We start from the raw sequence: 12,354 nt of genomic DNA on the forward strand, positions 1-12,354 counted from the left end.
ATTAACTCCTCTCTCCTAAAAAAATCTGACCAGTCTAATATTGCAGATGATGAAATGAAAGATCAATAGTCCGCTGGAGCCAATGGGGAATCTTTCAATTGATTCAACAGGTTTTGGATCAGGCCTGAAGGCACCGAGCTTAAGTGACTCCATCAGAGTGTGTTGGTGAGTAATTATCCCAGCTGTGATTAGGACCCAGTCATCCTGGCTCTCTTGCTGCGGGTCCTCACCCACTAGGTAATATCCTTCCATTGAATGAAACTGCAAGCACAGGAAGCAATTTAAAGGGGGCAGCTCTGAAGTACATTCACCACTAGCAAATAATCCAGCAGGAAAAGCAATGCTATTTTTTTTCTTTTTTTTTGGTTTAATTTAGTATTAATATTTATTATCCAAATAGTAGGATGTAACACCTAGCACTACTCTATCACCTTTATCTCCTGCAAGATCTTTATGTGTAAATTAACTTCCAGTGTACCTATAGGTTGTGGGGTTTTTTTTGTTGTTGTTGTTCTCTATCAATGACTGAGCTTAGAGTTAAATAATTTGTAAGATACTTTTTTTTCTTTGATATCAAAATCAGATGAATTAGACTCTGCAGCAATGGTATTCTTTTAAAGACCTTGTCTAAAGATTTTTTTTGATTGTCTTGCCTGCTCCTTCTCTGTGCTCCCACTTTTTAAATTTATTGGCAGTATCTTGAATGAGACTTCTTTTTCTTAAAAGAAAAAATTTAAAAAACTATCATCCAAAATAGAGGAAAAAAGCAAAGAAAAACAAAAGAAAACAAAAGAAAAAAAAAGAAAAAAAAAGGAAAAAAAGACCAGTCTCCCTTTGAGTACACAAAACAGAACAAAACCCGCAGAACAGCATAACTGCATAATATATCTTTATAAAAGAGGGTGAAAAAAACACATCTCCATGTATGTATTATTGAAGGCAGAATAGGATCAAATAAATCGCTTTTAAAAGCAATTAAATGCTCATAAAAGAAAAACACTTGCCCTGTAAACTGAGAGAAGGAATAATGAAATGCAAACCATCTTGAAACTACCGTATGGCGATGGAACGAAACACTTGAAGCTGAATGGTATAGCGAAAGGAGTGAACTAGCAAACCTAGATAAGGCAGCCGATTGCTGAAGAGGGAGTAGTTAGCAGAGCCTGAAGCAAGCAGGTCTCGGTGTCTAGATTTATGCGGGTAACAACCTTAAGGCAGTCACGTTGCATATTATCGGTAGGTCCTGTCTCAGCAAGCAATATCTTGCAGGATTGTCCGTTACTTAGGGCCCAATCCAGACCTGATGCAGACAAGGCACAGTTTTACTAAGGACTTAGCTGCATTTGGAAAAAGTCCCTAGGTGCTTCACAAAGTCCTTTCCCATCAATTATAAACTATATATATCATAGAATACGCTTACTTCTACCTTCTCTTCCCCCTATTTCTTAAATGCTGCTGAAAGTAGGAAAAGTAAAATAAATAAAGCATTTCGTGTGTTGCAGTGTTTTAGCAAGATGATCCCTGGGATCAATCCTGTCTTGACGAGGGCTGAACCGGTCAACCAAAATGACCGTTCAGTATCTCCAGTCCTCTTGCTTCTGCGCAGCTGCCAGATAAAGACATGATCCTAGAAAAAGAGGAATCCCATTTTTGTCTGGATCAGGTAAAATAACGGGCAAGGAGCAGAGTCCTGCCTGTAAGAGACAATAGAGCTGAGTTTTCTCTGCGTTGACTTTCAAAGAGTTTCAAGCCAGTTCAGTCTACTCAGCTAAGGTTTTTTTTTTTCTTTTTTTTTTTCCTGTCTTTCATGCACCATTTCAAAGAAGTGCATCTTTACCTTATTATATTATTAGAATCAATCAATATTATTAATATTACATGTGGGCAATTCTGTAAATTCTTCATAGTTCTCCTCCCTGCCTGTTAACAGCAGGTACATTATAGAGTCTCTGGTTAGACTGGTCAACCAGGCTATCGATAGTCTTAATAAGCAATATCTATATTGTGACCTTTGCTCACAGAACTGAATCTCTCCTACAGGACTGTCAGATTCCTTAAAGAAGTATTGATAAGCTCATTACTGTATTGCTACATATAATTTTAGGTGTGATTTTCTCTCACCCTCAAGCATCTAGTAACCTAATACTTTTTTTTTGCTTCCCAAAGCATTGGCCCTTTTACAATTGATCAAATAGTGAATTAGAGCATTATAGAGAGGAAACATAATCAGGGGATTTCTACAAGCACACTGTGATATATCTTTTGATCTTCTGACAACCTTCATCCCTCTGGATCCTAGGAAGGAAGCGCTGTTTTATAGGGATATTATTAGGCTGATGCTGCTTTATACACCTACCTGCAAAAAGCTACTGAATCCGACAAAGATATTTGTGTGCGTTTGCAGTGAGTGATGCATATTATGTGATGCGAATCTATCCTTAGGGACTAAAAAGGAGAGGAACTATGCGCAAATGTAAGCCTGCCATTTCTATACATACAAGCATATACAGTCTCTGAGTATTAGATAGGTATTTGAATTAGAAACAGGAAAAATATGCAGTCAGATCTCATCAGACCAACTCTGTCTGCAAATTTTTATTCTTTTTGAAGAAGTTTCATGTCCGGCGTTGTCTACTCCAGCGCACTAGGAAGTCCGTCGGGTTGTCTCCAAAATATTTTGGAGACTCAGACACAATGTGCAAATAAACCAGACATGGATTAATTAAGTGTGACGGTATCATCAAATTACTATAATGAACAAATGGCTATGTATCCTATTAAACTCTGCCTAAAATAATTCCGGGAATAGCCTGCAAGTTACCTCTCACTTTCATGCAAGAATATGATTTCTATACTGCCCTTTAGAAAGGAGGTGTTTAGAGACATATTTGCACCTGTACGTTTCTATAGCTGTACTGAATGCATGTTTTGGTGAGTATGCACATATAGTAAATGAAAGCATGTGTATGCATGTGTGGTAGAGAAACATGACAGACACACTTGTATTTCTCTCCATATGTACCTTTCTGATAAAAGTTCATTCTCGACTGCACCTTTCATGCAAGCTATTTCTCATTATGCTTTCCAAATTTAAATAAGGAAATTACAAATCTCAGTAATGGAGCAGAGAAAGGAGAGCCTGTAATACAAACACTGTTTCTACTGCACCTCGGTCTATCATACTGTAAACAGGTTTCTGGTAGTAAAAATAGTGTGACAGACTTTGCAGAGAAGGCCCCTCTCACTGGCGACTGCATGATCCCAGAGGTGTTAAAGTCACCAGCAAAGCCATCTATGAAATAGTTAATGTTAAACAATGATTGTCCATGTTCAACAAAGGAGGGAGAAATAAACAGATAAGGGCGAGGTAGATCGAAATCTGCATGCCTCATTGGTTGAGCTGTCGGATATTTCTAATGCTTCTGAAGGGTTTGTTACTAAGAACCTGCTAAGTATCTTTAAACCTTTGATCTGTAGCCTGTCTTAACAAAGGTGACAATTAATTAAAGGAGAGTGCATTGCAATAAAGTTACATCGTGGTCAGTTTATATATACTGTCCAAAGCTGGTTCACAGAAGTCACTGTCAATTAAAGTCTTGTTGGAGTCCAGTTCATTATCAATTTTTCCCCCTTGCCTTGATCAATATTTTTGGCTGCTTCTACTTGACAAACTTAACACAATGTCTATATCTATATGCCTTGCCATTCATTTACATGGAATAGATGGCCGTATATGATTTATTTTTAGCTACTATGTATGGTCAGGCATTTTATTTGAGAGGTTTAGAGCTCTCATCCATCTTTATTTTAAGGTGCGACAATAATAAGCCTTCTCTTCCTTCTAGGTGATGTCAGTTGGATATAATAAATGCACATTAAAAGCTGTGTTCACCTGTGTGTGCATTCAGGCTGTGGCTCGCAGTGACAAAAGCAAACAAATGCAATCTCTGCGGTGACGTCCTGACTCCAGCCCATACCAAACTATGCAGCACAGAGCGTGCAAAAAGTGATTCGATATATCCTGCAATCCCCCGAATGCCATGATGCATCTCAAGGCGTTACGCCGAGCAAGAGAGGTCCCTATAATATATACCCCAGCTCAGCCAGTGAAGCGAGGGTGGAAGAAAAGCTATAACTTTCCTTCACCATGGTTATTATTTTTCCCTCTATCTGCTGCGGATTTTAATACATAAGGGTCAGTCCGCCATGACAAGCCCCAGCAACAATCGTATAGGCATCGGTGAAGCAGTTAAGTGAGTGAGAAATGTGGCAGGGGTATCACTTTATAGTTATGTTCCTACACTTTCAGTTTTAGTTTCTCTTGTTGAAGGAAGGCTAAGTTTCAGCGGACGAGCCAGCAAGCGTAGAAGCTAATAGCACAAACTGAAAGCGCTTCACTACGTAAATCCACAATCCCAAATTTTAAAGGAGGTGTGAGCCACTGAGTAAGTAAGCATAGGCCCGCATCAGGATATTTGAAAACGAACCCACTAGAGTGGTGGCTGCACCTTTTCAGCCCCGAAAGCAGGCAGCAGGCCTTCTCTTCCTAAGGAAGGAGGAGGCTGCAGTTAACGAAACTCCAGACTATTTGTTAAGGCCGGGATTCAACTCAGCTCACTTAACATCTCACCTGTTAGTGCAAACTCTTACAGGGCACCGACCTGACAACGCTCAATGGACAGGTCGTACTGGGCTCCACAGCCTCCTGCTGTTACGGAATATTGTTGTTAAAGCTATAGCCAACACTTACATGTGTCTTTGGATGCCCGATGTTCTTCTGCTCTATTTTAGATGCAGGTAACTGCCCTAAGAGCCTAGACCATCTCCCCGACTTTTGCTCCTCTGGAACCGTTACCTCCTGTCACATAAACCCGCCTCAGTTCACACTTGATTGACGGGAAGGATGGTAACAGCTCCTTTAGTGTCGTTATGGTCTGTTGGGTCGGTGCGGCTGGCATGCATGTGCACAGGGTATGCATGATAAAAAACACCCTGACATCTTGCTGAAAAATGTGGCTATGCATTTCCATACCTTAAGTCTCTGGGAGGCCTTCTTTGGTCCTCAAGCCACTTTTTCTCCTTGCTTTTTTGTACACCACACACAGAAAGTCCTATGTCCTCTTTCCTTATGGGTGCAGTCTGCTCTTCCGTTGAAAATAAAACGCTTTCCACAATCTTACTCGCTCTCTATCCAGGCAAAATTTCCAGTTACTATCTGACAACTTAAAAAAACTATTCCATCAGCTTCCTGACTTTTATAATGCTACGTGAATAGTGTAATATGTGAATCCTCTACTAAAGAATGTCCTCTCTGCAGTACTAGTTACTGGCAGATGCAGGATACAGAATCAGGTCTTCATCCAAGTTGTAAAGGATCCTTGATTTCCCCCCGCCTATTTTAGTGCTGTCATTCCTGTTTTCTTCTGGCTGAATATGAAAAAAATAAAAAATAAAACAAATAAACAAACAAATCTGAACTCTCCTGTGTCTAATTTGTTATTCTTCAGAAATTAGTAAATTCCTGCTCCACCCTCAAATTAAAACCCTCTTTTACCAGGTAAATGCTCTGAGACCTGGTTGTCCTCACTGTTTTTCTTTTCTGAAGAAAGAAGCATTTTTTTTTAAAAAAAAAAAGAAAAGAAAAAAAGAAAAGAAAAGATATCCTTTTTTCCTTTCATAAAATGGCTAAAGGCACCAGTATGTGTAGATATTGATTGGCAGGAATAATCTTAATCTATAAATGTGTAAGAAATGAAAAATTAAGCTAACAAAAGTAAAAGAAGAAACAAAAGATCTGGTAACACAAACTTTAATTTCTTTCTTTCCTCCACATTATGTAACTTTAAAACAAACACATTCTCGTAGGGATGGCTAGTTGATATGGTAGCAGGATTAGCTGGAGAACAGCTTTCAGCTGAGCGCAAAACTTAACAGCCAAGCAAGAGATCCCTGAAAACTGGAGTTTGTATTGGAAATGCTGACATAACCGCAAGAACAGCATCATAACTGGCTGCAGCTGGTTTTAGATACCAGAATTCATGTCCAGACCCCTGAAAAAAAAAAAGAGTTAATATATAGCTTCCTAATTTATGAAGCAATCTGGGCTGTTTGACGTTATCAAATATACATAGATGCTCATCTGTATGGGAGATTATAAATGTACAGGGGGTTGTTTTTTCTCTTTCTCTCTCGCATCAAGATATTCAACTACATTTTGATTGTTTTAAGGGGTTGTTCTTCAGACTTAAGGCATAAAACCTCCTCTGTTTTATTCTAGTTTATTTGTGCATTTACCTCCCTAAAACTTGTTTGGTTTACTACCATACTAAATGCAGTATGTGTTGCTTTCAGCCAGGCAAGCCTTATGTTTCAATTATGGAGGAGTTTATTCAGCACCTGTATTACGTTGTGCTCCTTTTCAACTAAATTTCCATTTCCCAAAGGCTATATGCATGAATATGTATACAACCCTCTTTTTCTGTATGTGTACGCACACACAAATCTATACATTTATATGTATATACAAATATATCTTCTTAATTGAATGTTCATTGTCACTGCACCTTAGAATTTCTGAGGTATCTAAAATCTTCATAATCATGCTTAGCCTTAACAAGAATTTAATCTATCTATCATCTACCTTTGTAATCAAACACAATATAATATAATGAATGGAAGCTTTGCTTACCTGCCTCCAGGTGTCTTAAATTCCAGAATTATTTATACTTTCAAGAAGAATAGGCAATAGAAGAACTAAACTATTCTTCTCGTACTGCATTTTTCTAGCTGCATCGACTGCCCGTCGCGTGAGACTTGGGTCAGATAGGTACACCATCCTAGCCACGGGGCTGCAGTGGTGGATTTTGCAAAGGTTTTATGGGGTTTATACCTTTTTTTCCTCCTAAATAAGGGTGGAAAGAATGTCGTGGCTTTCAGGTCTATGAAAAACTCCTGTTTTTCCACTGCTCGCTATCTCCACTCTTTAAGTGTACTCACCCGTGTGCATTTCAGTAAATCTTGGTTAAGTGTGGAATACTGATTTCTTCCGACTTCCTAAATAGAATATTATGGAGACCTGTGTGTTTTAAATTAAAACAAATTCCAGGGCTTGGGTACAATTGTGCTTCAGTAGAAAAGGCTGTTTAAACCTTTGGGGACAGTCCTATATTTAGATTGCATTAATTCATAAATATTATACTAAATACCACTTAAATTGGCCTTAAATGACTTCAAAGATAATGCATTGTAATATGGCTGTCCTGAGAGCACTAACCTTTATGTCTCCCAGTAACTCAGCCTTTAAGCATACTCCACTGCTAGATATAAGAAGGGGGGAAGTTATGAATGAATGGCTTGCTAAATTGTTCAAGTGTGATTAGTTAACTCCATGCGCACACGTATATGTGCGTGTATGTGTGTGTGTGTGCGCGCGTGTGTAAGCGCATGGGTGGGTCAGCTCAGCTCCGGTAGATCCCTACCCGTGGATCGCAGCTCTTCCGAACACTAAAACAAAGTGCCACAGCGGGAGCGCGTCCCTGCCCCGTGTGGAGAGAAGTGAGGGCTGGGGAGATTGTAGCAGCTGAGCTCGTGCTGGGAAAGCTTCTCTTCTCCGGGATCTGACAATCCTCTCCCGCCTTCCCTGGCAGGCTGCTTCCCCCGCACCCCTTTCTCTCTTCATGTGCCTGCAGAAGGATCAAGCTCCCCTGCCTCTTCCCTGCTATCTGGCCTGGAATTGGTCCGGGCTGCTGGTGGCAGAACCTGGGACTTGGCGCTCCCTTTTCCGTAGTTTCTTGGGCGGGGAGAATGATCTTTTACTTTGTCTTCAGGTTCTTAATTTTGAATTTCCTCTTGCTATACATAAACATCACCCTAGAATCTCTTCAGAATATTTTGAAGCATGCACAACTTGCGCTCTCATTTCAGTGGATTTACACCTGAAATTACTCTGATTATATCTGAACTCTGAGTGAATCCTTCTCCTTTCTCTACCCCCAATGCCAGCATACCTTCTCCCCGCTACACACCATCTAGTTCTCCATACACTTAAATAAACTATTAAGCAGTATTAACCCTTCAAGATACACCACTAACTCATGCCCTGGATTAGGAATGAAATTAACTGAGAGTGATGGATCAATTAATGTATAAACATTATGCATTGCTTATGGAAACATCTTGGGGTTTCACATTGCTATCCTACCCTCCTTGAGCCAAGCTGGGTTGTATTCATGCATTTTTTCAACTATGCTTCCAAAGAAAAGCAAAAAATAAGATCTGAGAAAATACTATGCTTCACATGACTGAATTTAGAGAAGGGAAAGGAAAAAAATGTGTTAAAAATGGAAAGAAATGAAATGAAATAAAATAAAGCCAAATACAAACCTCATCCTTCAAAGCCCCATCATGCTTTTTGACTTAATAGTAATTAATCACTACTGGCAAGAAAGTAATTTTTTTCCAGGTAGCCAGAGGCACATTTTTATCAGGATTAGCTAATAAATCAGCAGCATCACCAGAAAGGAGTTCAAACTCTTCTCGGATGTACTAAATAAAACCGATCTCTGAAACACTGGCAACTCGGTGTCTGTTGAAGCTTCACTCAAGCACTTGCCTGCAATGTAACAACCGTCATCATCATTTTTCCCTCCAAAGTCCAGAACTTCTAGGAGGTTAAAAATGACTATGTTTCTTTCAAGATGAACTTACGCAATTTGGTTTGATGAGGTGAAAAGATTTTCCACCTGGCTTTTTTCCTAGGCTGCAGCTTTAAAGCAGAGTGAAATGAAGGGAAATGAAGTTAGGATCTTGCCTAATTCAGGAATATGTGTTAAACACATCCAAGCAAGATAAACGATCCCCCTCTTTCTCTCTATCTGTCCCTCCCCCCATTCCTGAGTTTGTATCTATGAATTCAGGCACACAGTACAAGAAAAACTGAACTGCAAGAAGCAGAATCACATCAATGAAATAGAAATTAAAGTTAGCGCATAGCTTGATTAATTGCAGATTTAAAACAGAACAAAACAAAAGAACAAAATCTCATCAGTGAAGCAAAATATCTCCCCTTCATACACACACACACCAAGAAATCTCTTATCTAGATGTTAGTTAGGAGGTTTCTGCTACATTGTATTGAGGAGGTTCTCTTCGATGTAGCTTTTACTGTTGTTATTTTTATTTTAAGGAGAACTGAGATAATTTTTACAAACACATGCGTACACACAGAGGCTCAGTGGCTACTCTTACTATGCTTCACGTATTAGGCAGAACCTCCCAGGACCTCTCCTTTCTCATTCTATTTACTATTATTTTTATTGCCATTATTAATAATTATTATAGTATGAATATCTTGTTTAAGTGATATTCATCCAACCTGAATGTTGTTTCTGGGAAGCTAGTCTAAAAGGAAAATGAGGTTCTGAAGGGTTACACTGTTCCTTGCAAATACGAGACGGGTGTTTGGAGAGACCGGCAAAGACGGATGGAAGAAATACCCTATAACTTGGACTGCATCCCCAGTCTCCAATTCCTAGATGTTTTCTCCAGCCTGTGAGATACTGGTAGTTTGCACAGCCTAGTATTTTCATTTGCTTTTCCTGAGGATGGGAGAGAGGAGGGGAGTGAGTGGAAAGGGGGAAGAGATGCCTTCTAAACATGCCGTTAAGTTAAAGATTTACAACTCACCAAGGCAGCTGGAAACCTGGGAAGCCAATAATGCTGTTCCCAGTGACTATCCCTGCCAGGAGTCCACCAGGATAGAGTAGAAGCTTGTAGAGAACCTCTCCGTTAACAGAGCAACTTCCACTCCCCTGCAGCCCCCGAAAAAAACGTATCTCCTCCTGAACTAAATCTGCAGTCACACCCCACTCACTTTGGAGTCTGATTTTTCTTTTTAGTATTATTTTTAAACACTACATTTTTAATGAACTAGATGCACAAATCGCTGCACACATTTACAGAACCTGAGTTAATAATGTGGCTTGATTTGCTCCCAGGTCTCTCCTGCTCCTAAGAAGGGCTACCATGCAAATTATATCCAACTTCCTCCCCATGAGTCCTACTTTCCTACCCGGGAATCCAAGCATCTCCCTCCACTCCATACACCCACCCCTTAAAAGGTTGCATCGTCGGTCTGAAATGCTTCTCCGGAGAGCCTAAGCAGGGAGAGGAGCAGGCAGACACAAACTGAGTGAGGCATTGCACGGGGAGCATGTCTCCACTTCTTTGAAAGGAAACCCAAAAAGTTCCCGGGATGGACTTCGGGCACATTAAAGTAGCGCGTTGAATATGCCTGCCTGGAGACTTCTCTCCCGGTGGAATTGAACTGCAACCCGTGCCTCCTAGCTTTCCCCCTCCAGCACACACACACATACTTTGCAATTTCATCTTCCCCCCCACTTCAGCTTGAGCTTTTTATTGCTGTTCGTATATCCCCGTTCCCACGCTGAAGGAAAAAAAAAAAAGAAGAAAAAGGAATGAACGCCCTGAGCAACTCACTGTCCTCCAGCCCTTTGGAGCGGACTGAAAGTATAGAACGACATGAAAAATAAAAATTAAAAAAGAAGGAGGAAGAGGAGGAGAAAAAAAAAAAAGCGGCAGTGCCTAACACACAACAGTTGTAAAATAGGGGCTCCCCAGCTCCGCGCACATCCACACACACACACACACCTCGCTGGAAAATGTGCGGCTCCCGAAGATAAATAAAGAAATCGGCTTAATCTTTTTCAGCACCACAGGCTGTGGACAGCTGCCTGCCAGCCGAGCCTCCCGCTCTGGCGCCTGGACTCTCGGGGTTTTGTCAAGTGGTGAAGAGGGGAAAAAAAAGACGGACGGGGGAAAATAAATAAAAATAGTAATAAAGAAATAAAACAGAACTGACCCCCTTCTTTGCCTCTCTCTCTTTTCTTTCCAGGAGGGTCTATTATTTCTTTCCCTCCGCCCCAGCCAGCCGCCTCCGCCCCCGGGCAGCCGAAAATGAAATAAAATGAAATCGAAAGAAAAGAAGGGAAGAGAGAGGCAGAGAGGGAGCGAGAGGATCCCTTCCTCTCCCGAGCTCTCCCGGGAAAGTTCAGGAGGTAACTCACCTTTGTGCATGCCAGTGAACCTGTCCTTCAGCACCGTCAGTTCATAGATCTTCCCGAACTCCTCGAAGAGCGGTTTGAGGTCTTTCTCGTCCAGGTTACGGGGGATCTGCCCAATAAAGAGCTTAATGGCATCGTGGTCCTTCATTGGGATGGTGGATGGGTTTCCGGGACTATGGTTTAATCCGTTCATATGCCCGTTGGTGCTGGGGTTGCTGTGATTGCTACTCAGGCTGGTATTGTCTGGTTGTCCGTTTGCTAACGTGGCCATCTTTATATACATAGAGAAAATCTTCTTTCCTTTTTTTCCCCCCTCTTCTTTTCTCTCTCCCTCCCTCTCTCTCTCTCTCTCTCTCGCTCTTTCACACACACACACACACACTCACACACACACACACTCCTCCCTCTCCGTCTCTCTCTCGCTCTGGGTCTGATCTGATTTTTTTTTTACATTGAAGATCTGTGTCCTTTCCGTTTAAACAGGCTGGATCGGTTCAAATTCCCAGCCAGACTAGGGGGTGGGGTGTGAGTGCGGGGATGTGTGTGTGTGCGGGGAAGGGAGGCTGGGGGTGGGGGATTTGCTTTTGCCTCTACTCTGCCGAAACCCCCTCCTCCCAGCCCAGCACCCCCCCGTCTGCCTGCCTGCCAGAAGCTTAATGGTATCTTCCAACACAGCCCCTGGCTATAAATAGCACTAGGCGCATGGCTCTTTGAGAGACAGTCAATTCCTATTGTGCCAAGTGAGCAAAGGGGAACGGTTGCGTTTTTAGGACCAATGATGATGATTTTTTTTTTCCTTTTCCTTTGCAAGCCCTCCGATCAATCGCTGTCGTTATAATTTCAGTGATCATCGGGAAAACTGCCTTTTATTTGAGAGGGGGGAAAAAAAAGCAAGGTGTTCTGACTTTTTCCTATTATGATGGTGCCTCTTATTTATTATTTACTCTTAATACGGTTTCGCAATTGATAATAAAAGCAGTTCAGATACGGACGAATCCTCGGGCTCAGAGGTTGCTTTTGCTGTGGTGGTGGTGGTGATGTTATAAGCTCTCTTTACTACATCTGTTCTTGTTGCATCTAAGAAAAAATGCATGCTCTTTATGTTTTCTTTTTTCTTTAATTACGCTGATGATAATGACATCAAGCTAGGAAAGGCGCAAATTGTATTATTGTAGGTCTTTAGAGGGAGAGAAAAAAAAAATCGAGAGGGCTATTGTTAATTTTTAGACTGCCGATATTTATTTTACATACGAGCAGCGCGGGCGTTATCTCC

General features: G+C 41.1%; 1 protein-coding gene across 1 annotated transcript in view; it reads right to left on the reverse strand.

The window, feature by feature from the left end:
* The window catches only part of LOC148591392 (CUGBP Elav-like family member 4), an 89,373-nt gene extending 77,692 nt beyond the window's left edge, over window positions 1–11,681 (reverse strand). The window contains exon 1 of the mRNA XM_088537656.1: window positions 11,085–11,681. Coding sequence (XP_088393782.1) covers window positions 11,085–11,364 — 280 coding nt within the window. The 5' untranslated portion in view covers window positions 11,365–11,681. The remainder of the gene's footprint in view (window positions 1–11,084) is intronic.
* Between the last annotated feature and the right edge of the window lie 673 nt (window positions 11,682–12,354).

The sequence above is a fragment of the Tinamus guttatus genome, unplaced genomic scaffold, assembly GCF_059628265.1.
Source record: "Tinamus guttatus ecotype Peru unplaced genomic scaffold, ASM5962826v1 Tinamus_guttatus_pri_ptg000836l, whole genome shotgun sequence".
Lineage (NCBI taxonomy): Eukaryota > Metazoa > Chordata > Aves > Tinamiformes > Tinamidae > Tinamus > Tinamus guttatus.